The sequence below is a fragment of the Mesoplodon densirostris genome, chromosome 10, assembly GCF_025265405.1.
Source record: "Mesoplodon densirostris isolate mMesDen1 chromosome 10, mMesDen1 primary haplotype, whole genome shotgun sequence".
Taxonomy (NCBI): Eukaryota; Metazoa; Chordata; class Mammalia; order Artiodactyla; family Ziphiidae; genus Mesoplodon; species Mesoplodon densirostris.
In genome coordinates this window covers 108,170,509-108,196,906 of record NC_082670.1, presented here as the reverse complement: position 1 = coordinate 108,196,906, position 26,398 = coordinate 108,170,509, and the positions used below count along the sequence as shown (strand labels likewise).

At 45.5% G+C, this 26,398-nt stretch overlaps 1 protein-coding gene across 1 annotated transcript in view; it reads right to left on the bottom strand.

The window, feature by feature from the left end:
- Positions 1-16,240, bottom strand: part of ACAD9 (acyl-CoA dehydrogenase family member 9) — a 65,163-nt gene extending 48,923 nt beyond the window's left edge. The window contains exons 1-2 of the mRNA XM_060110843.1: positions 16,062-16,240; positions 11,698-11,791 (exon numbers count right to left, since the gene is read on the bottom strand). Of these exons, the coding sequence (XP_059966826.1) occupies positions 11,698-11,791; positions 16,062-16,211 (244 nt within the window). The 5' untranslated portion in view covers positions 16,212-16,240. The remainder of the gene's footprint in view (positions 1-11,697; positions 11,792-16,061) is intronic.
- Between the last annotated feature and the right edge of the window lie 10,158 nt (positions 16,241-26,398).

Sequence of the window (26,398 nt, the reverse complement as noted above, 5' to 3'; positions counted from 1 at the left end):
GGATGAAACTCAAAGTTAGGCCAAAAAAGCTGGACAAAAACATACATAACATATGAATCTATTTAAATAAAATTCCAGAAAATGCAAATTAATCTACAGTGACAGGAAGCACATTAGTGGTTGCCTGGGAACAGAGAGAGAATGAAAGGGGCACAAGAAAACTTTTATGGGTTAAAAAAAATGATATAAAAGACCTTGAGGGATTGGATCAAGATGGTGGAAAAGCAGGACGTGGAGCTCACCTTCTCCCCACAGATACATCAAAAATACATCTACGGGATTTCCCTGTTGGCACAGTGGTTAAGAATCTGCCTGCCAATGCAGGGGACACAGGTTCGAGCCCTGGGCTGGGAAAATCCCACATGCCGTGGAGCAACTAAGCCCATGCACCACAACTACTGAATCTGTGTGCCACAACTACTGAAGCCCACACACCTAGAGCCCAGGCTCCACAACAAAAGAAGCCACCGCAATGAGAAGACCATGCACCGCAACAAAGAGCAGTCCCCGCTCACCACAACTAGAGAAAGCCCGTGCGCAGCAACGAAGACCAATGCAGCCAAAAATAAATAAATAAATTTATATATATATTAAAAAAAATTGAAGTCAAGGTCTTGAAGAAATATTTGTACACACACGTTCATAGAAGCATTATTCATAATAGCCAAAAGGTGGAAGCAACTGAAGTGTCGAGCAACAGATGAGTGGGTAAGCAAGATGTGACAGATACAGTCTACTGGATAGCTTTATAGATTTGTGAACAGATATACAGATATATAACTATGATATAGATATATACATGGAATATCATTCAGCCTTAAAAAGGAAAAGAAATGGTGACACACCCTACAATATGGATGAACCTTGAGGACACTAAGCAGTGAAATAAGCCAGTTATAAAAAGACAGTACTGCATGATTCCACTTCAGTGAGGTATCTAGAGTAGTCACATCCTTAGGGACAGAAAGTGGATGGTAGTTGCCAGGGACTGGGAAGAGGGGTGATGGGAGGTAACGTTTAATGGGCACAAGTTTTCGGTTCTGAAGATGAAATGAGCGCTGGAAATGAATGCCGGTGATTGCACAACAATATGAACGTACGTAATATCACTGAACTGCACACTTCTAAATCATTAAGATAGTTAAATTTTATTATGTGTCTTTTACCACAATAAAAAATTTTCAAAAAACTTAAAAAAATAAAAATAAATTTAAATTTAAATGAATTAAAATTTTTAAAAATGCTTCTACATGTGGAACGACTCTTACAGAACATCTACTGAATGCTGGCAGAAGACCTCAGACTTCCAAAAGGGCAAGGAAATCTCCATGTAACTGGGTAGAGCAAAGGAAAAAAGAAAAAGAAGAGAGAGAAAGGAATCAGGATGGGACCTGCGCCTCTGGGAGGGAGCTGTGAAGCGGAAAGGTTTCCGCACACTGCGAAGTCCCCTCACTGGTGGGGACAGGGTGAGCTCCAAAGCCTTGGAGGAGAGTGCAGCAACAGGGGTGCAGAGGGCAAAGTGGCAAGAGACCTGCACAGAGGGTTGCTGCCGACCGGCACTCGCCAGCCTGAAACAATAGTCACTACCCACTGGGGCAGGTGGGGGCCGGGTACTGAGGCTCGGCTACTGAGGTCAGACCCTGGGGCGAGGACTGGGATGGGCTGGGGTGTAGTGCACCACCACTGAGGGAGTCCAGGAAGAAGCCTGGGCCTGCCAGAGAGGCAAGGCACCAGTGCTGGGGGGCATGCGAGGAGAGAGGGGTGGGCCCACCATAGAAGCTTCTTTCTCCGAATGCTCGCAGGCGGCAGGTCACTGCCTACATGAGCTCCAAGGGCAGGAGCAAGCTGCCATCTTGGGACTCCAGAGGTGGGCGCAGGCTGCTGCCGCTGCCACCGCCAAGGGTCTTGGGAGCAGGTGCAGATCACTGCCCCACCTTCCCAGGAGCCTGTGTGGCTCACCCTGCCGAGGGCCTTGCGACCTGGTGCCAACCACCCAGAGGCATGTGACCCACCATCACCGCTGCGGAGGGACCCGTGACCGGAAGCCAACCACTGCTCCCGCCTCCCTGGGAGCCCGTGTGAGCTGTGCACGTGTGTACATGCACGCCCCTACCAAAGGGATATGAGCCAGCATATGCTGAGGAAAGAGACAGCAAGCATCAACAAAAACTGCCTTCACGCCGAAAAAAATATTAAACTCACACAAGCTACACAGGGACACTCCTGCATATAAGTAGCCCTCCAAGATTACAGTAGGTAACTGTTTCTCCTAAATTTACAGACTAAGAGAAATATAAGCCAAATGAAGAAGCAGAAGAATCACTCTCAGTTAAAAGACCAAGAAAATTCCCCTGAAGGAACAATGAAACACACCTCTTCAGTATAACAGACACCAAGGGACTTCCCTGGTGGTCCACTGGCTAAGACTCCATGCTCCTAATGTAGGGGGTCTGGGTTCAATCCCTGGTCAGGGAATTAGATCCCACATGCCACAACTAAGAGTTCGCATGCTGCAACTAAAGATTCCCCATGCCGCAACTAAAAGATCCCGCATGCTGCAATGAGGACCCAGTACAGCCAAATAAATAAATAAATACATAAATTTTTAAAAAGACACTGAGTTCAAGAAGGAGATAATGAAAATACTGAAGGAATTAAGAAAGGTTATTGATAGAAATTCAGATTACCGTAAAAATGAACTAGAAACTATAAGAAGGACCCAAGAAAAATTAGAAAATTCATTTGCCAAGACGAAAGCCAAGCTCAAGGCAATGAAGAGCAGAATGAATAATGCAGAAGAAAGAATAAATGACCTGGAATACAGACTAATGGAAATTACCCAATCAAAACAGCAGACAGGAAACCAAATGCAAAAAAAGAAAGCAATATAAGAGACCTATGGGATAATATAAAGTGGGTCAATCTACACATAATAGGAATTCCAGAAGGAGAAGAAAGAGAAAAGGGGATTGAAAATGTATTTGAAGAAATTATGGCTGAAAACATCCCAAACCTCAAGAAGGAAACATATCCAGATACAGGAAGCACAGAGGGTCCCACACAAGTTGAACCCAAACAGACCTACACCAAGACATATTATAATAAAAGTGGAAAAAGTTAGAGAGGATTCTAAAGGCAGAAAGAGGAAAACAAACATTTCTTTACAAAGGAACCCCCATAAGGCTACCAGCTGCTTTCTCTACAAAAACACTGCAGGCCAGAAGGGAGTGGCAAAATATATTCAAAGTCTTGAAAGAGAAAAATCTGCAACCTAGAATACTCTACCCAGCAACATTATCATTTAGAATAGGAGGAGAAATAAAGAATTTCTCAGACAAGCAAAAACTAAAAATACAGCAATACTAAACCTATCCTAAAAGAAATATTGAAAGGTCATCATCTCTAAACAGAAAAGAAGCAAGAAGAAATAGGAAAGAGGAAATCACAATTGGAAGTAAATCACTTAAATCAGCCAGTATACAGATCAAAAAGAAAAAAAACCTATTTGTGAAAGCAATGATAAACACAACGAAATCATCAAACCACAAAAAGAAAAAAAGAAAAGGGAACAAAGAAGAAACAAGGTTTGAAATGACAGTAAATAGTTATGTGACAGTAATTACCTTAAATGTCAATGGACTAAATGCTCCAATCAAAAGACAGACTGGCAAACTGGATTAAAAAAAAACCAAGAGCCTACCATATGCTGCCTACCAGAGACCCACCTGAGGGCAAACACATAGATTGAAAGTGAGGGGATGGAAAAATATATTTCATGCAAACTGAAATGACAAGAAAGCAGGATTTGCAATACTCATATCAGATAAAATAGATTAAAGCAAACACTATAGAGAAAGATAAAGAAGGACACTATATAATAACAGGATCAGTACAAGAGGAGGATTTTACACTCATCAACATATATGCACCTAATAAAGGACCACCCATACATACAACAAACACTAACAGACATAAAGGGAGAATGGATAGGAATACAATAGTAGGAGACTTTAATACCCCACTCACATCAATGGACAGATCTTCCAGACAGAATCAGTAAGGCAACAGAGGTCCTAAATGATACAACAGAACAGTAAGACTTAATTGATATTTTCAGGGCACTACATCAAAAAAATAAACAGAATATACATTCATTTCAAGCATACACGGAACATTCTCCAGGAATGACCACATCCTAGGGCACAAAACTAAGCTCAACAAATTTAATAGGACTACAGAAATTATTTCAAGCATCTTCTCTGACCACAATAGCATGAAACTAGAAATCAACAACAGGAAAAGAAACGAGAAAAAAGATTACATGGAGACAAAATACCATGCTCCTAAAACACCAATGGGTAAATAAGGAAATTAAAAAGGAAATTAAAAAATACCTTGAGACAAACGACAAGGAAAACACAACTATGCAGAGTCTATGGGACACAGCAAAAGCGGTTCTTAGAGGGAAGTTTGTAGAGATACAGGCCTTCATCAAAAATAAGAAAAATCTCAAGTAAACAACGTAATCTACCACCTAAAAAGAATTAGAAAAAGAACAAACTAAACCTTACATCAGTAGAAGGAAGGAAATAATAAAGATCAGGGAGAAAATAAACAAATTAGAGATTTAAAAAACAACAGAAAAAATCAACAAAAATAAGAGCTGGTTCTTTGAAAGCGTAAACAAAATTGACAAACCTCTGGCCATGCTCACCAAGAAAAGACAGAGAACCCAAATAAACAAGAAATGAGAAAGGAGAAATCTCAACTGATATTGCAGAAATACAAAAGACCGTAAGAGAATACTACGAACAATTACATGTCAACAAATTTGACAACCCAGAAGAAATGGACAATTTTCTAGAAACATACAGCCTACCAAATTTAATCCAGAAGAAAGAGATAATTTGAACAGAACGACCATTAGAAGAGAAATAGAATCAGTAATAAAAAAAACTTCCTACAAACAAAAGTCCAGGACCCGATGGCTTCACAGGTGAATTCTACCAAACATACAAAGAAGAACTTATACAGATTCTTCTCAAACTCTTCCAAAAGACTGCAGAGGGGCTCCCCTGGTGGCGCAGTGGTTGACAGTCCGCCTGCCGATGCAGGGGACACGGGTTTGTGCCCCGGTCCAGGAAGATCCCACATGCCGCGGAGCGGCTGGGCCCATGAGCCATGGCCGCTGAGCCTGCGCGTCCGGAGCCTGTGCCCCGCAACGGGAGAGGCCACAACAGTGAGAGGCCTGCGTACTGAAAACAAAACAAAACAAAAAATACCCCCCCAAAAAACCAAAAGACTGCAGAGGAGGGAACACTCCCAAAGACATTCTGTGAAGCCACAATCATCCTGATACCAAAACCAGACAAAGATACCACCAAAAAAAGAAAATTACAGGTCAATATCTTTGATTAATATAGATGCAAAAATTCTCAACAAGATATTAGCAAACCGAATCCAAAAACACATAAAAAAGATCATACACCACGACCAAGTGGGATTCATCCCAGGTTCACAAGGATGCTTCAACATATGCAAATCAATCAATGTAATACAAATTAATAAAAGAAAAGTAAAAAACCACATGATCATCTCAATAGATGCAGAAAAAGCATTTGACAAAATTCAGCATCCATTCATGATAAAAACTCTTACCAAAGTGGGAATAGAGAGAGCATACCTCAACATAATAAAAGCCATTTATGAGAAATCCCAATATAATACCCAATATAATACAAACAGACAATATAATACTCAACGGTGAAAAGCTGAAAGACTTCAGACAAGAAAAAGAAATAAAAGGCATCCAAATTGGAAGGGAAGAGGTAAAACTGTCACTACATGCAGATGACATGATACTATATATAGATAACCCTAAGGAGTCTACACAAAAACTACCAGATCTAATAAATGAATTCAGCAAAGTAGCAGGATACAAGATAAACATTCAGAAATCAGTTGCATTCCTTTACACTAACAATGAAATACCAGAAAGGGAATGTAAAAAAAAAAAAACTACCATTTAAAATTGCACCAATTAAAAAAAAAAAACACCTAGGAATAAACCTGACCAAGGAGGTGAAAGACTTACACGCTGAGAACTATAAAACATTAATAAAGGAAATAAAAGAGGATTCAAAGAAATGGAAAGATATCCCACACTCTTGGATTGGAAGAATTAATATTGCTAAAATAGCAATACTACCCAAAGCAATCTACACATTTAATGCGATCCCTATCAAATTACCCATGACATTTTTCACAGAAGTAGAATAATCCAAAAATTTATTTAATATGGACCCATAAAAGACCCAGAATTGCCAGAGCAATCCTGGGGGGGCGGGGAGCAGGAGGCATAACTCTCCCAGACTTCAGACAATACTACAAAGCTACAGGGACTTCCCTGGTGGTCCAGTGGCTAAGGCACCCAATGCAGGGGGGCCCGGGTTCGATCCCTGGTCAGGTAACTAGATCTCACATGCTGCAACTAAGAGTTTGCATGCGGCAACTAAGTCCTGCATGCTGCAACTAAAGATCCCACAGGCCACAACTAAAGATCCCGTATGCCACAACAAAGATCCTGCGTGCTGTAACTAAGACCCGGTGCAGCCAAATAAATAAATTTTTTAAAAAAGCTACAGTAATCAAAACAGTGTGTTATTGGTACAAAAACAGGCATACAGATCAATGGAACAGAATAGAAAGCTCAAAAATAAACCCAGACACCTATGGTCAACTAATTTTCGACAAAGGAGGCAAGAATATAAAATGGGGAAAAGACTTTCTCTTCAGCAAGTGGTGCTGGGAAAGTTTGACAGCTGCATGTAAATCAGTGAAGTTAGAACACAACCTCACACCATACACAAAAATAAGCTCAAAATGGCTTAAAGACTTAAACATATGACACCACAGAACTCCTAGAAGAGAACATAGGCAAAACATTCTCTGACATAAATCCTACCAATGTTTTCTTAGGTCAGTCTCCCAAGGCAACAGAAAGAAAACCAAAAATAAACAAACAGGACCTAATCAAACTTACAAGCTTTTGCACAGCAAAGGAAACTATAAAAAAAACGAAAAGACAACCTATGGAATGGGAGAAAATATCTGCAAATGATGGGACAGACAAGGGCTTAATCTCCAAAATATACAAACAGCTCATACACCTCAACAACAAAAAAACAACCCAAGCGAAAAATGGACAGAAGACCTAAATAGACATTTCTTCAAAGAAGACACACAGCTGGCCAGTAGGCACATGAAAAGATGCTCAACATCTCTAATCATCAGAGAAGTGCAAATCAAACTACAATGAGGTACCACCTCACACTGGTCAGAATGGCCATCATTAAAAAGTCTACAAATAACAAACACTGGAGAGGGTGCGGAGAAAAGGGACCCTTCCTACACTGTTGGTGGGAATGTAAATTGGTGCAGCCACTATGGAGAACAGTATGGAGGTTCCTCAGAAAACTAAAAATAGAATTAACGTATGATCCAACAATCCCACTCCTGGGAGTATATCCAGACAAAACTCTAATCCAGAAAGATACATGCACCCGTATGTTCATAGCAGCATTATTCACAATAGCCAAGACATGGAAACAACCTGAATGTCCACTGACAGATGAATGGATCAAGATGTGGTACATGTATACAATGGAATACTTCTCAGCCATAAAAAAGAATGAAATAATGCCATTTGCAGCAACATGGGTGCAACTAGAGATTATCATACTAAGTGAAGTAAGTCAGAATAAGAAAGACAAATACCGTATGATATCGTTTATATGGGGAATCTAAAATATGGCACAAATGAACTTATCTACAAAACAGAAACAGACTCACAGACATAGAGAACAGACCTGTGGTTGCCCCAGCGCACGGGTGGAGGGTAGAGTTGAACTGGGAGTTTGGGGTTGGTAGATGCAAACTATTACATATCGAATGGATAAAGAACAAGGTCCTACATATAGCACAGGGAACTATATTCAATATCCTGTGATATACCATAATGGAAAAGAATATAAAAAAAGAACCTATATATGTGTATAGCTGAGTCACTTTGCTGTACAGCAGAGACTGGCACAGCATTGTAAATCAGCTATACTTCAATTAAAAAAGGAAAAAAAAGACCTTATTTACAAAGCAGAAATAGAAAACAATCAGACTTTCAGACATAGAAAACAATCTTATGGTACCAAAGGGGAAAGGTGTGGGGAGGGATAAATTAGGAGGTTGGAATTAACACCTACACACTACTATACACAATACAGCTAACCAACAAGGACCTACCATATAGCCCAGGGAACTATACTCAGTATTTTGTAACAACCTATAAGGGAAAAGAATCTGGAAAAGAATATATATATATATATATATATATATCTGAATCACTGTGCTGTACACCTGAAACTAACACAACTTTATAAATGAACTATAATTTTAAAAAAGTTTAATAATAAATTTTAATTGTTAAACTTTGAAAAAAAACTTTTAGAGGTAATGGGTATGTTTATTACATTAACTGTGTTGATGATTCCTTGGCAGTAATGTTTACATGCCAAAATTTATCAAATTGTACACTTTAAATATGTACAATTTATTGTAAATTAATTATACCTCAATAAAAATTGGAAGGAAAAAAAAAGCCTGACAAACCAGATAGTAAGTATAAATAGAAGAACAAGGAACTAAGGAACTAAAAATAGAGAGTAGTAGTAAGATAACCACTAGGACAAAAATAGAATAAACAAAACATATTTATACACAACTCAGCAACTTTTAAAACTAGAAACATGATAGCTCTGTAGATCAGCAGTTCTGAAAGGGTGCCCAGGGGACCCGCCAGACTTCCAGGGAGTCCACAGAAGAAAACTATTTTTTTTTTTTGCGGTACGCAGGCCTCTCACTGTTGTGGCCTCTCCCGTTGCGGAGCACAGGCTCCGGACACGCAAGCTCAGTGGCCATGGCTCACAGACCTAGCCACTCCACGACATGTGGGATCTTCCCAGACCAGGGCACGAACCCGTGTCCCCTGCATCGGCAGGCAGACTCTCAACCACTGTGCCACCAGGGAAGCCCAGAAAACTATCTTAATAAAATAAAGATGCTCTTTGCCTTTTTAATCCTAGTTCTGTCATGAGCCTACAGTGGAGTCTTCCAGGGCCTATGTGGTTTGTATCACAGATTAAATGTAAAAACAGATATAAGAATCCAGCTGTCTTCCAATAAGCCAAAAAATTCGCAAAACTGTAAAACAATGCCACTCTTCATCAAAAACACTGTTTATTCACTGCAGCACTATTTACAATAGCCAAGACATGGAAGCAACCAAAATGTCCAACAACAGAGGAATGGATAAAGATGTAGTGGACTTCCCTGATGGTGCAGTGGTTAACAATCTGCCTGCCAATGCAGGAGACACAGGTTCAATCCCTGGTCTGGGAAGATCCCACATGCCACGAAGCAACTAAGTCCCTGTGCCACAACTACTGAGGCCACGTGCCACAACTACTGAAGCCTGTGAGGCTAGAGCCCGTGCTCCACAACAAGGGAAGCCACTGCAATGAGAAGTCTGCACCCCACAACGAAAAGTTGCCCCCGCTCGCCGCAACTAGAGAAAGCTTGTGCGCAGCAACGATGACCCAGTGAAGCCATAAATAAATAAATAAATAAATAAATAAAAATAACATGTGGTACACATATACAATGGAATATTACACAAATACAACGGGATATTGCTCAGTAATATACAATAGAATATTACTAAAAATGAAATAATGCCATTTGTAGCAACATGGATGGACCTAGAGATTATCATACGAAGTCTAGTAAGTCAGACAGAGAAAGACAAATATCACTCTTATATGGAATCTAATTTTAAAAAAATGATACAAATGAACTTACAAAACAGAAACAGACCTACAGATATTGAAAACAAACTCATGGTTACCAAAGGGGAAACGTGGGAGGGAGGGATAAATTAGGAGGTTGGGATTACCATACACACACTACTATATATAAGATAGATAACCAACAAGGACCTACTGTATAGCACAGCGAACTCTACACAATAATCTGTTATAGGGTTTCCCTGATGGCCAGTGGTTAAGAATCTGCCTGCCAACGCAGGGAACACAGGTTCAAGCCCTGGTCTGGGAAGATCCCACATGCCGCGAAGCAGCTAAGCCCGCGTGCCACAACTACTGAGCCTGTAAGCCACAACTACTGAAGCCTGTGTGCCTAGAGCCCATGCTCCACAACAAGAGAAGCCACCGCAATGAGTAGCCCCTGCTTGCCGCAACTAGAGAAAGCCCGTGCGCAGCAACGAAGACCCAATGCAGCCAAAAAATAAATAAATAAATTTATAAAAAAATAAATAAAATCTTGTTAAAAAAGTAATCTGTGATAACCTGTATCATAAAAGTATCTGAAAAAGAATGAATATATGTATAACTGAAACACTTTACTGTACACCTGAAACTAATACATTATAAATCAACTACACTCCAATCAAATGAAAAAAAGAGTTTAATAACTGAAAAAAGACATTGTTTATGTTAACATGTGATGGGCTTATTATTTTTAAATGAAGTAATAAGTGAACACAGCATTTTAAAAGTTCCTCAGCTTTAATTTGTAGAAGGGCACCAGTTGATAGATAAAACCCACACAAACAAAACTCCTTGGGGTCCTGAGCGGTGGGGAAGCACTGCTGTCAATCTGTCATTGCTCAACCCCCCAAGGGACTCCCGTAGGCAGAGGGCACTACCCTCGCTAAGGGCAGTGACCCCTGAGTGAGGGACCCTGCACTCCACACTGGTGCCCTCAACCTATGGTCTGGTCCCTAGATCATCCCTGGTTCCTAACAAGCTAAGTACAGAAATCAAGATTAAACCTTCAGAAACATTTACAGCAATTTTACATTGCCACACAACCAAGCACATGATAGATGTATTTTGTACGTTTTTCTAATTCCATTTTTCTAATTGTTCATTTTTATTCTATTTTACAAAAGTGTTAGCCTGCAACAGTTTGAAATGTTTAAAGTGGTCCTTCACCACAGATACATTAAGAAGCACTCAAGTAGGGACTCCCCTGGTGCTCCAGTGGCTTAAACTCTGTGCTCCCAATGCAGGGGGCCTGGGTTCAATCCCTGGTCAGGGAACTGGATCCCACATGCAGCCAAAAAAAAAGGCACTGAACTAGATATCATGTAATTCAGGAGCAGTTGGATTTACTGATTTATTGATTTATTTATGGCTGCACTGGGTCTTCCTTGCGGCACGCTGGCTTTTCTCTAGTTGTGGTGAGCAGGGGCTACTCTTCGTTGCGGTGCGCAGGCTTCTCATGGCGGTGGCATCTCTCATCGTGGAGCACAGGCTCCAAAGCGCAGGCTTCAGTAGTTCTGGCTCACAGGCTCTAGAGCACAGGCTCAGTAGTTGTGGCACACGGGCTTAGTTGCTCCGCGGCATGTGGGATCTTCCCAGACCAGGGCTCGAACCCGTGTCCACTGCATTGGCAGGCAGATTCTTAACCACTGAGCTCCCAGGGAAGCCCTGGAATGATCTTTTAAGCAAAATATGTCGATAGTACTATTTCTCCATGATTAATGTACACTGCTTCTAATATAAATATCAAAGCATTGCCATTAAAATGGAAATCGGTAATGATAAAGAAAATCATACATACCCTCTTCAGTGAAGAATTTTTCTACAGGTCCCACAAACTGATTAATTTCATTAAGTTCATCTTGGCTAACTTCTGGAAATGGGAAAACTTCTTTCTAAAAATGATAAACATGTAGTAAAAATTTAATTTTTGGCAACCTCCCATAGTGGCAATATCAACCGAAAGGGAAGGAAAAAGACTTGCTAGTTTCCACATCGGCTGGCAGAGCCTTACTCGCTGAAGGAACCGGAAAGCAAACTTCAGAAGGAGCTTAAGACAAGGAAGGGCGTTAGGCTCCACAACCTTGGTTCATCCTCCTCCCTGACCCAAAACTGTTCCTAATTTTGGTCAGCTTGCCCCATGGAGCAGAGAGCCTGGACTAACATTTCAAACCCCAGTCTGGGCCCTGATTTGCAGCTTACTAACTGGGCAGCCTTAGTTACATCCCATCACCTGTCCACACTGCGGTTTTCTCACCTAGAATGAGCAGGTAATATTTACTCAAGGTCGTTGTGAGGACCATGGAAGATAATGGATGAGCAAGCTCTTTACCAAAACACAGAAATCCACCTCAGTTGTCCTGTGAGCTCAAAGATGCTGCCACTGACAAGAACGGACTGTGGTCACGGGTCTGACATCTTGCCGGGTTCCCACCTGGCTGCTCGCTCCAGCACCTGCCCGTCCTGCCTAATGAGCCCTGCTCCGTGCGCTGAGCAGGGCCACCAGAGGAGGCCCAGCCGAGGAGCCACATCAACCGAATGCAGCCCTGGCTCTGCCGATTCTTAGATGTGTGATGGGCAAGTCACAGCCCTTCTCAGTGTCAGTTTCTCTCCTGCTACAGGTGAGGCCTCAGAGAGCAGCTGTGAGGCTCAGAGGAGATGAGGTGTCCTGAACACGAAATAGCTGCAATCATCTGTGTCGGGTACTGGCTCTGCTCTTGTCCCCACAGCCTGGAAAGCAACTCCGCTTCAAGTCTACCTCAAACTGATAGAGGAGTGGACAGTGTTTCCAACTGACCCTGGATTCCCAACCAGGCCATGGCTATATGCTGCCTAAAATCATCCCGCTGTGCCCTCTGGCTTTTGAGCTCCACCCGCCCCCCCACCCCCCCGTTAGCTGCCAGCGTGACCCGAATATCTGGATTTGACCGACACCTGCTGAGAAGTGATGTCCCAGGCCCTAAGCCGCCCCCAGGAGCCCTCCCTCTCCTCACAGCACCTCTCACCAAGCATCTTGAGAAAGGTCTTCAAAACAGAGGAGTCCTGTCTCCTCTCCAGCCCTGTAAATAGTCAGCCACTCTAGTTACAGGCTCCCAAATCTACTTTCTTCTCTCCGGCCACCTGTACAGGTGAAAGGTGGGTGCCATGCCCAAACTTAAAGGAATCCCTGCCTCCAGGCCACCTTCGACCCTGCCCCTAAGGTGGTCTACAAGGAAATTATGCTGAGCTGACACCACCCCGCAGCCACTTAGAACAAAGCCGGCTCTTTAGCCGAATGTAGGCGCCACGTCCACTGGGCCGGCCTGCACGGGCTCACCTGGGCCTGCTGCAATGGCTGTGTTAGAGGGAGATGATTCTGGTACCAGCGAGCAGCCAGGTGAGAGGAGAGAACAGGCTGGGAACCAGGTGGCCTCAACTGCAACCAAAGGACAACTGTCCCCAGGAGAGAGATCTCGAGCACATGTGAGAACAAATCTCTGATGACAGTGTTCAGAGTCTAAACGGGGTGCCTCCTGGGTGATGGGTTCAATTTCATCAGCACTTTTCAAATTTTTGAAACTACAACCGGTTTTTCAAATAGATCCAGTGCAGAAACCAAATATGCAAAACAGATGCAAGCCAAGCTGCTCTGGCTGAGGCTGTGAACGGGGAGAAAAGACACCCAGATCCCTCCCACTTGACTCCCCCACTGGTCCCTGCAGCAGCCCTGGGGGTGCTCTCAGGAACAGCCTGGGTCCAACTGTCCCCCAGGGGGACAACTGCCGGCCTGCGTGATCATGAAGGTCTCCTTCTATTCTGAGATTCTAAGCATCTCGGATACCACGTTGCTGCTCAAACCCCAACAACGCTGAGAGAGACAATGTCTGCGTGACCCAGGGAGGTACCAGCAGAAGTGCTTAGAAGCTGTCAGATTCTACATAGAACCTGAACGTACAGAAAACGGGATCTGCTGTCAGATTAGATGTGGCTTATGAGAACAGAAGGTGTCAAAGCTGACTCCAGGTATTTGACCTGAACAAGTGGAAGAGCAGAGTCACCACCCTCTCCGATAAGAAGAGCGGGAGGGAAGACAGGATTGGGTGGAGAGACCAGGAGCTCAGCTTTGGGTGGGCTAGACGGGCGATGCCTAGTAACATCCAAGCGTAGCTTTTGAGTAGAAAGGAAGATATGAAGAGTATGGAGTTCAGGGGAGAAATCTCAGCTGGAGAAATAAATGTGCATCTTCCGGATACTGACAGCATGATACTGAATTAGATTATCAGAGGAATGCTTGTAGATGAAAAGAGAAGTCCACAGACTAAGCCTTAGAAAACTTCAACTCCGAATGAGCTGGTTGGAAATGTTGTCTAATGTTTGGACTTGTCAAGGAGCCAAGAAAGAATCAATGTCCTTGAGTAGCTGAGAAAGCTTGGGGTATAGCTGGCCTTTGCTGGGAGTGGACGGTTCCCCCACATCAGTGCAGAGAACGCAGACCACACGGGCACACATGTGGGGAGGAGGGGGTAAGTGTGGTGATAGAAGTTCTTACCTGACTGCGTGTATTTTCCCAGTGAAACAGGAAGCAAAGCCGACAGGTGAGAGTGAGGATGGGGGAGGTGGCGCCATAGGTTTGGAGAAAGAGGAGCATGAAATGAGACAGGCTGGGACCTGGGACTCTTTGCTGCAGTGCTGCAATCATTGCACCTGGACACATCTCTCCTTGAGCAACAAAACACAAAGAAACTGTATGGGACTAAAAATAACTGTGTGCATGCGCAGTTGGGGCAAATTCTGGATCCAACAGATACGAAAAGACCAAAAAAAAAAAAAAAAAAAAAAACCAACTGCCACTTTTGAAGAGCCTGGAGAAAAAAACAGAGTACCCCACATGCCCCCTGCACACACCACCACCTAAGGGGTGGACAAAACACCTAAACCACCTCTCCGGCCTGACCCCTGGACACATTTCTACCCTCACCCCATACAAGAAACAAGTTTGCCCCCCTTGGGGATTGAGCGAGCAAGGGAACATGCTGTTTGTTCTTGTTCCCACCTGCTGCAGCACAGGCCCCGATAAAGCCTTGCCCGAATTTCTTGTCTGGCCTCTACTAAATTACTATCTCTTGGGGAAGGCCAAGAACCCTGGTCGGTAACAGAAAAATGTGTGTTCTTTCTTCCCCAAGCTGCTGGGAGCCACGGGGGTCCCACGACAGAGCAGCACACAGCCCCAGGTTGTGGAGGAAATGGCTTCCCTAACTTTAAGAGCTAGCTTTGTACTTCTAGCAGGGCAAACCACTCCAGCCAGAGCGTCTGCATCTGTAATGCCTGACGACCTTAGAGAATGTCCTAGAAAAACCAGGGAATAACTCCTAAAGTAATACAGAATCAGCCAACATTCCAGCCAAGCTCAAAGCACTTTACACACATTTTTCTTTGGCTTGCGGGCCACCTGTGGGAGGGGGCGAGGGCTGTTTTTACTCCTATTTTCTGTATGAGAGCACTGAGGCACTTCACAGGAGTTAATAGCCCAAGGTCACAAGACGCCAGCACCGACTACTCATTCTGCTGCTTCAAGAATCTGTACCGCATCTTAACAGTTTAAAAAGCATTTCCACGTATATACGTCTCGTTACAACACATCTGAGACGCAGAACACATCGCAAGCTCCGTTTTAAGGCTGAAAGAAATGGGACTCAAAGTCACAGAGTCAAGGTCAAATCCAAGTCTTCTGACTATAAGAGGCCGGTAAGTGCTTAGTAACACTAGGTCGTGCGACCCGTGGAAGGGACGGGCGGGGAAGGCACCTTTGAGCTGGGCTTCTGGGGAACCTGAAAGGTGGGGGTGAGGCGTTGAGACTCGGCCGTAGAAGCCAACAGAGAGAGGAGTGGCATGGTCTGTGCTTAGGAAACAGGAAACCCCCTCCCGCCCCCCCAGTTCGCGGCCGGAGTGTTGAGTTGTGGATGACTTAGCGACCACCTCGCCTAGGGTTTCCCAGGGTGTCCCGGCAGGCGTTAGCTAGAACACAGGTCAAAACCATAGCTCCTCAGAGCCACAGGGTTAGCACGCCCGCCCGCAGGTGAGTTTCTACGGCAGGTGTGGGGACTCTAACCAGGCTCGACCGGGCCCTTCCCGCAAAGGGCAAAAGGCGAGGAGGAAGGGCAATGGCTGACCGGGGCTCGGCGTTACCTTCTCGATTTTGCCCAGGAAGAGCTCCTTGGCGAAAGCCTGGCTCGGTGGACTGGTGCGCAGCGGGCGCCGACTCGCGGTGAAGGCCACCAGGGCACGGCACAAGCGCGCCGTCACCACCGAGCGCAAGAAGAGCCCGCAGCCGCTCATGCTGTCCCGAGTCGCTCTCGCCGCCGCCGCTTTCCCAGCGCTTTAATCACTTGCCCCGGGGTCGCGCCTCCCGATGACGCCACCCACCTGCGCCGCCCCGCCGGCCGCCAACGCGCTTGCGCGGCCTCGGGCCCTGGCCGGGACCGCGGCCAATCCTGGCGATCTCGCGATTGGGCGGCTTCGCGATTGGGCGGCGGCGGCGGCGTGCTGTTTTCAATCACCTGCAGTGGTTGCCTAAATGCGGTAAATTACCAGCCGGGGCAGCGTCTCCGGGAGCCGGAACCTAAGCGGTGGCCCAGCTGCTTCCACTTGCCTCCCTCTCGCCAGCTGGGGCAACGAGGACATGGTGGAACTACAAAGCGGGGGGTGGGGGAAATTCACGATATTGATTATCTCTGGAGGGAGCGCACACACGGGTTACGGTCCTTGCTTCTAAGTGGGTGATTAGTGAGGATTCCTTTGGTTTTGCTTCATAGCTTACGTATTTCTCACATATATGGGGGATGGGGAGAAGAAAAGGAAAGATATTCCACCAGAGCGGTCTGGATAAAACCCTGTAGTTACTACGTCCCTGGGAAACGCCAACCTGAACGGCAAGGGTGGGCGGGGCTGGGGGAGAAGCTGGAGCCGGGACCGGTGGCAGGGACGGGATAGGGGGGGAGAGCGCCCCCCTCCCCACACCCAGCGATGCCCTGAAGGCCCTCCTCACCAGTGCCTGCGCCCTGCCTGTCGCATTTACAGGGCAGTTAACAATACGCCTTTTTCTCATTGGCAATGCTCTCTGCCACCGTCAATATTCAGAGAGCAGTGGGAAACGCATTCAGCCCAGCGTGCTGTGCCAGACCCAATAAAAGGTACACTTGTATGGGTAAAGACTTGATAATGAAAACGCAGTCCTTCTCGGGAGGGACTCGAACCCAGCCAAAACTCAGATTGGGACTCATCCCCCACCCTGCATCTCAGATGTGGACGCGAACCCACTGTCTTTTAATTAAAACCTCTCACCTGGTGTTAGGACTTAACTGAAGCTCAGGTTATTTTGTCTGGTTGCAGAAGGAAGTCGGTGTGAGGCAAAGTGATAGGCAAAGAGTGAGTCTGTTAGCACAGGACGCTTGTGAGAGATACAAGCGGGCTGGCAAGGGAACGGAGCCCTGAGAACCAAGAGGGCTACATCTTTATCATCCAAGAAAAAGTGGGGAGGGGAGAAGACCACCTTCCTCATTCTTGGGCAAACGTCAAGGCTTACATCATTAGTTCCTCCTGTGACCCTATATGGTCTGACCAGGGATGTCATGGCGCTATTTAATTCATATTTATATTAGCAAAAGAGTAGTAACATAGACTAAAATATGGTAATTAATCTCAGGTTTCAGTAGAATGTCTCCTTTCACCTAGTTTCTTTCCTTTTCACCTATATTTCCATCTTGGCTACACGCAGACATGCTATTCTTAAAGGATGATTAACTCCCTGACTTCATGTAACAAGATTCAGACCCCGTGTCTTTTTCTTGTGCTTTAACTATCAGGGTTTGTGGCTTAAATGTGCCTGGCGCTTGGAGGCACCTGTCTTCCTTCAAGGTAGTGTAGATCGTTGCTAGGTTACTGGATTCTTCTCTTGAGTGGTCATTAGCTTACACAGTCTCCCAAACTCCCTTAAAATTCCCTCTGTCTTTAATCCCCTAGTGGGATTTCTAAACTATTTGATTATCCTACCCTATCCTGATCAATGACATAGCATCAGGGAAAAAAGAGCTCAAAAACTTTCTTGGTTGCAAAATAGCTGTACTTGCAGGCATCTTCTGCAATGTGTTCTCTATTTTGTCTTTCACTTTTAAAGGCTTGTCACCTGGTTTCTTCATCAGTGGTCAGTATTTGCCAGTTTCAGCATTCAGCTTCTCAAGAAGGCATTTGGTAACAAGTGCCTTTGTGAATTAACTCCGCGGGTGAAACAAAGAAAAAGTGCCATTGCTGGGTTTTAAGTATGAGCTGGTGTACATTTTGGCCAAAACAAATGTAGTCAAATCAATCAAGTCACCCGATAATGTGCTGGATCCTCTTTAGTGGATCCTAATTTGGTTGGATCCTCCCTAAATTAAACAAGTGAGAAATTCAGTGGCACAGTTTCCAAAACAAAAATTAGAAAAAAATTAAGGCATAATTTCTACGTACTCTAGTAGCATGTACAATGGGAAAAGTTCTGGAGTTCTACTACTTTGCCAGTTTCTAAATTCAGCTTCCTCATCTGTAAAAATGAGTATAATATCACTTACCTCACAGAACTTTTGTGAGGATTAACTAAATCCTTACAAAAGCATCTACCACAGCAAATGATCAATGTTTTTCTTGTAATAATATAATAAAAAATGGTTACACACTGAGATTTCCATCTTATACTTGAGTATTAGCCTCTGAGAAATAGGATGTCATTTTTAAAGTTTGCTTTAGACATAGAATTTCCACATTTCATATTTAAAACACTCTCACCGAGTAGATCTGAATGTCCTTCTGTATGATCACGTCAGTACAACTGGTTCTCACCCATGACTTAGCAGCAAATAATCTGGCACTCTTGTGTGGCCATCGTGTTGGTGGTAGCATACCAGGATGCTTGGCTCTGGGCCTCTGGCATATCCTCTGAGTAGGAAACTATTCCTACACCCCTCAGTGTGAAAGCCATACAGTGGGGAAGGTCATGGAGACATTTATGAACACAGAATTAGAAGAAAGGGGTGGCGTTGTCTCCTGTCCTAAGGCTACAAGGTCAATAGTCAGTCATGTGAAAAATGAGAGTCTAGTCAAGGTTCCTGCCTCGTAGCCATCAGCGTCCTAACTACAGGCTCACAGATAAATCATGCACAGTTATCACCAGAGCATTTCCTGCCGAGAGAAGTTGGCTGACACCTCACTGTCCAGACATCAAATACCTGCAAGAAGAGAGGTATCCCTCAAAGAAAAATGTTGTCTCATACACTAAATTATGTTGTCCACTACTACTTCCTTCCTTTTTGATGTGTATTTGCCCACTTTATTAAGGAAACATGGAAGTCACTGGCTTGTTGAAAGCCACAAATGTAACGAGGTGTTATGGGTTGAATTGTGTCCCCCAAAATTCATTTGTTGAAATCCTAACCCCCAGCACCTGAGAATGTGACCTTATTTGAAATGAGGGTTTCCTATTGCATTGTGTTGCAGATATAATGAGCTAAGCTAGGAAGAGGTCATAGCGGGGTGGGGTGGACTCCTAGCCCAGTACAACCGGTGCCCTTATAAGAAGGAGAAATGTGGACAAAGAAGTGCACATAGGGAGATGCCATGTGAGGGTGAAGACAGAGATCAAGTTAACGATTCTACAGGCCAAGGAAGGCCAAGGTGGCCAGCAAACTGCAGAAGCTGGGAGAGAGGCCTGGGACAGATTCTCAGCCCTCAGAAGGAACCAACCCTGCCAACACCTTGATCTTGGACTTCTAGCCACCAGAAGTGGGAGACAGTAGACTGTTGCAGCCCCCGGTCTGTGGTTCTTTGTTACAGCGGCCCTTGCAGACTAAGACATGAGGGTGTGATTCTTGGCACATGGCAACATCAATAAACAGGGCCTAACAGCGACCACGGGGCTGGGGCCGTGTCTCGCAGCCCACACACACAGGGCTCCTGCTATGGTTTAGAGTCAATGGCTTCCTTCCAGCTTTTAAGAAATGAGCGGTCACTCTCTGCTGCCGCCTCTTCCACCAGCTGGAAGCAGAAGACGCGGCCCTAGTGGGTGGCGGGATGAGATGGGAAAGGCCTAGGTCTTTGAATATTGGTCTTTTCCTCCAAAGGAGGAAAGCCAGCCACGGAATGGGAACACCCATGTTAAGTATTAACAGAGGAGCAAGAAATATGTACTGTATGAAGCCACTGACATTTGGGGGTTTGTTACAGCAGCCCCCAACTAATAAAAACACCTTCCAAGTGTCAAGGAAAACACTATAAGGAACAGTATAAAGAGTCATCATTTTAGGGGCCGGTCACACCTGTCATGCAGGTCAACTGAGCCCCAAGCAACCAGATTGTTATTACTGATCCCCATCCTGGTCACCCAGGATGAGTGCCCTTCTATGCCAGACGCTGGCTCATGTGCTTTACATGTGTCAATATCATTCAATCCTCTAAACGAGCCTGTGAATTCAGGCACTTTATGCCCATTTTGCAGATGGGAAACACAGGCACTGAAAGCTCACACAGTCCTAAACAGCAAAGCCAGGCTCCGGGCCCTGCCGGCTGGCTCCTGGGCCTGTGTCCTCATCCCCCCCCCACCGGCTGTACTGCCTTCCTGAAGGCGGCAAGGCAAGACTGGGTGGGTGAGAAATGACCTCTTTCTCTGTCATCACTCGCCCCCGTTCCTGGCCGACCTGACGTAAGGTGAAATTACCCTGACAGAGGTCGGAAACCCCATCAGGCCTTGGTGTCACTCTCCACCTCTGCCAGCTCGATGGGGTGACACACCCTTAGGTCAAGGAGGATCAAGCACGGCCCTTGGTACTTAGGTGCCCCTTTTACATGTGTTCTGGCTCTTCTTTCTTTTGTGGGATTGTCAGTCTGAACGTTTCGGACTGACGTGTCTAAGAGATCCTTCTGCTCAGTGATGCATTTTCACCAATCCGCTTCATCCTCCTCCTCCACCGCCAGACCTCGGGCAAGGCACGTCCTATTCCAGAGGCCCAGTTTCCTCACCTATCAGATGATGAAATCAACACAAAACATGGATTTTTATGCAAATTAAGTGGTCTAACATTTAGTTCTCCTCCCACTCTACACACTGTAGACTTCAGGGTCTAGCAACCCTGAAAAAAAAGAGTCTAAAAATAGGGGCTCTTAAGTTGAGTCTTGGTCCTAGTGATAACAGTTTTTCAAAATCTCAGGAGAGCTGAAATTTTAACAGCATTAACAACGACAAAAACGAAATACCTCTGATTTTTCCTTATGCTTCAAAAGCCAAAAGAACCTAAGATTCAACCAAGTTCTAGAGGGTGTGTCCCCCACTATTACAGTATGAAAAGCATGTTAAAATAACATGCAACCAAACGCTGTGTTGAAACTGCCAGCATTCCCAAAGCAACTGCTGTAGTATAACAGCCAAACAAGTACATTAACTCACTGGGGTCTTATCTGCTTGCACAAAGCCAGTAGAGCCTGAAATCTTATTTCAAGATGCCCAAGTGGCAGAGCCAGCATCCTTAACTCATGGGAAACTGCCCTAAAAGAAGATGCGACGCCAGTTCTTGCTGAAAGGACTTACTGTGGACTATTCCTCTTCAACTCAAACAAATAACTCCCAGGAAACATACTGGGGGAAGCACAGTCCATCACCCTGATGCCTGCAGTAGTGGAATCCTGACGCACAGCGAGATCCGGCTTGGTCATTGTCGGGAAGCCCTGCAGTCAGCCTCTTGCCAGAAAACCCTGGGGGCCCCTGCAAAGGCGTTTGGCACTCAGCACTAACATTTCTTTGAAACCAACAACAATATTCTTTTGTAATCCTTTAAGCCAGTGACTGTGGGGCTGCAAACCAGATAATGAAGTGTTATGGGGGAGAATTCATCTTAATGGTTCGCCCACTGATCCCAGGAGGTAGAGACAGCTCAGGCCCCAAGTCAGTCCCTGCATTTCAAAAAGCTTTCAGTGCTCGCTCAGCATGAGCTGATAAAGAATAAAGTTTGCTCACCATTAAAGCTCAATAAAAATATCTAGCGGACCACACTGTGATTTCCTAGGCAGAGACTGACCATCAGCTCTGTTCTCCACATTTGTTCACTTATCATTTCTACCCTGCCTGCCTCCGAGAAGGGACTGGCCTGTATATTCACACGCTATATGGTGAGAATGAAATGCATGAAAAAATCCTCTTTCCATCTTCCTGGATGTTGTAAATGCAGATTACAGGACCAGGGAGAGTCGGCATTAAGTCAAAAATTATTGATAATTTCCTTTTGTGATTCTCAAAAAAATACCCTTGAAAGAGACAAACTGTGGGGCGTGGGCCCTTCCGAAGACCACACTTCACGCTCATCGGAGCTCTGCTTGCAGCCGGCTGGGTGCCCTGGGCTCCCAAGGGCCTACAGTCACCAAGTCAAAGGCAGGCGGGGACCTCGGGCAGGAGCAGCAAGCAGGAAACCTCCCACCTGGGGCGGGCGAGGGTGCTGAGGTTTGTGGCAGGGAACCGCTTCCTGGGTTGGCGAGCGGTAAATCCTGGCCACATGCGCACAGTACAAAAAAGCCGCCTACCGAACCTGGAAGAAAATCCTCCTCTGGCAGCGCCCCCCATGCACCCTCCATCGACAAAGCGACAAAGCGAAGCATCATGCCAGGCGGCAGATGAGGTAGAGTCCAGTCTGGATCACAGAGCCGGGCCAGTGGGGTGCAGCGGGGCCAATATATTGGTAACACCAGAGTGACTGTTAGTGCAGAAATGCACACCCTGTGCTGCCTTTTGTGGAGGAAAGGCTGGGAAGAACTCTGTGTATCTTTGCTTAGCTCTGTGAAAGGACACATGGGAATGATCAACCTAGAAAGGAACACAAATGGTTACATGGAGCCCCCAAGACGGAGATAAGGATGGAGGGAGCAGTGAAGTGACAACTCCTGAAAATAGCTTTGCTTTTTTTCCTTTTGGCCATCTGGCTTGAGGGATCTCAGTTCCCTGACCAAGGACTGAACCCGCGCCACGGCAGTGAAAGCGTGGAATCCTAACCACTAGACCACGAGGAAACTCCCCTGAAAACAGTTTCTTATGCGGTTTTGGCTTTCAAACCGTGTGTCCAAAAAAACAGAATTAAAAAAACAAAAAGCAAACCTTAACCAGTCTCACCATAGATCCACCATCACACTAAGGACTAGCTGGTCCACTTCAGAGGTGGGAGGGCTTCCTGAAACCGCAGTTACCACACCGCCGGGGGGCAGCACCCCGAAAGGACGGGTTCTGTGTTACGGGGTGCAGGCCACGCTTTGAGCCAGCGTCCACTGTGTGGAGGTGTCACCCCCATGGTCAGCACACACAGGTGCAGAAACGACAGGTGGGGTGGCTCCTCTCACCATTACACCTAAGGGCCTGCGCACAGAGTTTTTACATCCCTTCCCAGCAACTCTGAGCTCTGCGTGTTTGGAGGTTTTAGATCCTCGGGTTGGGGGGAGCGCTTCCACCAGAGGAAATGGAGCGATGGTCCTGCTCAGAGGGAGGTGGGACGGCCACCTGGCCCCTGGACTCCCTGTTGCCCCTGAACCTCCAGGAAGCAGTAGGGTTTACTCTCCGGGCTGGAAGGGTGGGTCCCAATGATGAAGGGGAGCGTGGGCTGCGGCCACACAGTGGGACAAGAAGGGTTATGTCTGCAACCCACGGGGTCCCCTGCGGCACCTCTTAGTACGTCCACGCGTAACAGCAACAGCTAACGCAAAACTACAGCAACCAAAACAGGGAGGACGCTTGAAGACTCAGACCACTCGGGATGATGGTTTGACTCATTCCCCCAGACAGGGAAGCCTGGCTGGGTCGTGGGTCAGTCAATCTGGCTGGCTGACCCCTTAATATCACAGGTTTGAACTGCGAGGGTCCACTCATATGCAGATATTTTTCAGTAGTAAATACGACACACAGGGTGGGGTGGGGAGGGTAAATTAGGAGGTCGGGATTAATACATACACACCACTGTACATAAAACAGATAATCAAAGGATCTGCCGTCACAGGGCACTCTACTCAGTACTCTGTAAAGGCCTATATGGGAAAAGAATCTGAAAAAGAATGGATCTATGTATATGTATAACTGAATCACTGTGCTGTACACTGGAAACTAACACAACTTTGTAAGTCAACTACACTCCAATATAAAACAAAACTTAAATTAAAAATTAAAAAAATAAAAACAAACAAATAAAATACTACAGTACAACACAGTCCGAGGTTGGTTGAAACCACAGATGTGGAGGGCCAACTATAAATTATAGGTGGATTAACCCCGACATTGTTTAATGGTCAACTGTATATTAGTTTACATTTATGTGACATTAGACGTTTGCTATTGTTTTATTCGCACTTCTGCTTTGGTTGTCTGTAGTTTTGTATTTATGCAAGCTTTATCGGGTTTAGAAAACGTTGCTACAGTCACTTCATAAAAAAGAATTTGTAAGTTTTCCTTCCATTGCTGTGATCTGAAACAGTTTAAGTAGCATTGAGATTATCTGAAATTTAAAAGTTTGCAAGAATTCCTCTGTGAAAGCAATATGAACCTGGCAGGTTGATTACTTTTTTCTATTTCTCTTATGGATATTTGTCTGTTTAAAATCTCTCTCTCCAGGGGTCAGTTTTGGCTAATTATCAATTTTGTCTAGGTCCTTCAGATTTATTTGCATAAAGTTGTTCAAAGTAGCATTGCTTTAAATTTTTTCCTTCATTGTAATAGTTTCTTCCCTCCTATCATTTCTTATTCTGTGTGTTTGTGCTTTCTTTTCATCTTGATTTGGTTACCTATAGGTTAGTCAACTTTGTTTATCTGATTCTCTGACAGCACCTCGTTCGAATAGGGCCCTTATTTTAGCTGCTCCTTTCTTTCCCTTCGTCACCAGGCCTCCGGGAATCTCCCCTTTCCAGGGTGCTTCCCTCTTCTCCGGAAGCAGGGCTTCTGCACCTCTGGTCTCAGAACTTTCTCAGTCTCTCCCGCTTGATTCTGAAGTGGCCAGTACTCTCACCCACCGGCTCTCAGGTTTCCTCTGAGGGTCGGTCTGTCCTTACGGGTGTGAACCCTAGTTGATGACATGTTTCCTCTATTCTGTGCAGTCCTCACCTGGATCTACATTCTGGTGTGGGATTCCCTGGCGACTCTGCTAGTCCAAGATGTTTGTTTTCCCACTGACCTCTCATTGAGATTTGTGATCTTTGGTCTTTCCTGGTTATACTGTAGGTCTGGGCTATAGGTGGTTTTATTTGTTCTTTTTCTTAACAGTTCTCAGGATGTGGGAAGAGAGCCCGATTTAGGTGGCCTCCATTACCCCCTGGTGTTTTTTTTTTTTTTTTTTTGCGGTACGCGGGCCTCTCACTGCTGCGGCCCCTCCTGTTGCGGAGCACAGGCTCCGGACACGCAGGCTCAGCGGCCACAGCTCACGGGCCCAGCTGCTCTGCGGCATGTGGAATCTTCCCGGACCGGGGCACGAACCCGTGTCCCCTGCATCGGCAGGTGGACCCTCAACCACTGTGCCACCAGGGAAGCACCCCCCCTGGTGTTTTTATTTTAGAATGTTTTCTTCCCTATTAACCCCGCAGAAGATGACACCTGAAGAGCTTTAGTCCCCATCTTACAGATTTAAAGGGGACTTTTTCCATATAGGACACCGGTCACATCATGGAGGTGCAGGTGCACTGTGGTCAGAAATAATAGAAAGGGGAGAAGGCAGTTCCCTAAAAGGGCCTTAGAAGTCTCAAAGTACACGTCGGAAATGGGGTAAGCATCCTTCACGACACACCTGCGTCGGCAGCCGGTACATCTTTACTGCAGACCCACTCAGTGCTGAAAGGTGAGGTGGGTTCCCGCGAGAGGGGAGTGCTGAATGAATACACCCAAGGAGAGGCTTCTCAGGTGATGCCGTGGCTGCCCTGGGCCACCAAAGTGGCATCGCTGTTCATCCCAGGAGCTCTGGCCTAAAGTCAGACTCAGGGGTGCCCCACGCCCCCAGGCCCCAGGCCCTACCAGAGTCACCAAATCTGCTCAGAAACTCTATGATTTCCATCCATCTGTTCCTTATTCACCAAAACAACACTAACTGATGGCAGGCACATCAGGGGCCACCCATATGATGGGCCAGTGTGCAAACGTCATCAACTGTTGCATCTCTTATAACATCAGGATATATTAAGGAAAAAAGGAAATACAATGTACAATGTACAATGAATGTTAACAACATATTTGATGAAGTGAAAACGCAGTGATGAAAAGCCTCCAGCCATCGCCCAAATTATCCCTTGAATTAACACGGAAGCGGCAGGACGCAGTCTTTCCCTACCTCTGGTCCATGCCGCTTCCCTAGGTCTCTGATCTCACTGTGAACCACCAAGGTACGTTGTGCATTTCGGCGCTAAGTCTCCTTCTTTGGGCGTTGGTACTCATCTATTCACTCAACAAACACTGGCTGAAGCCCTTTGTGCCACGTGTTAGGGTCACAGCT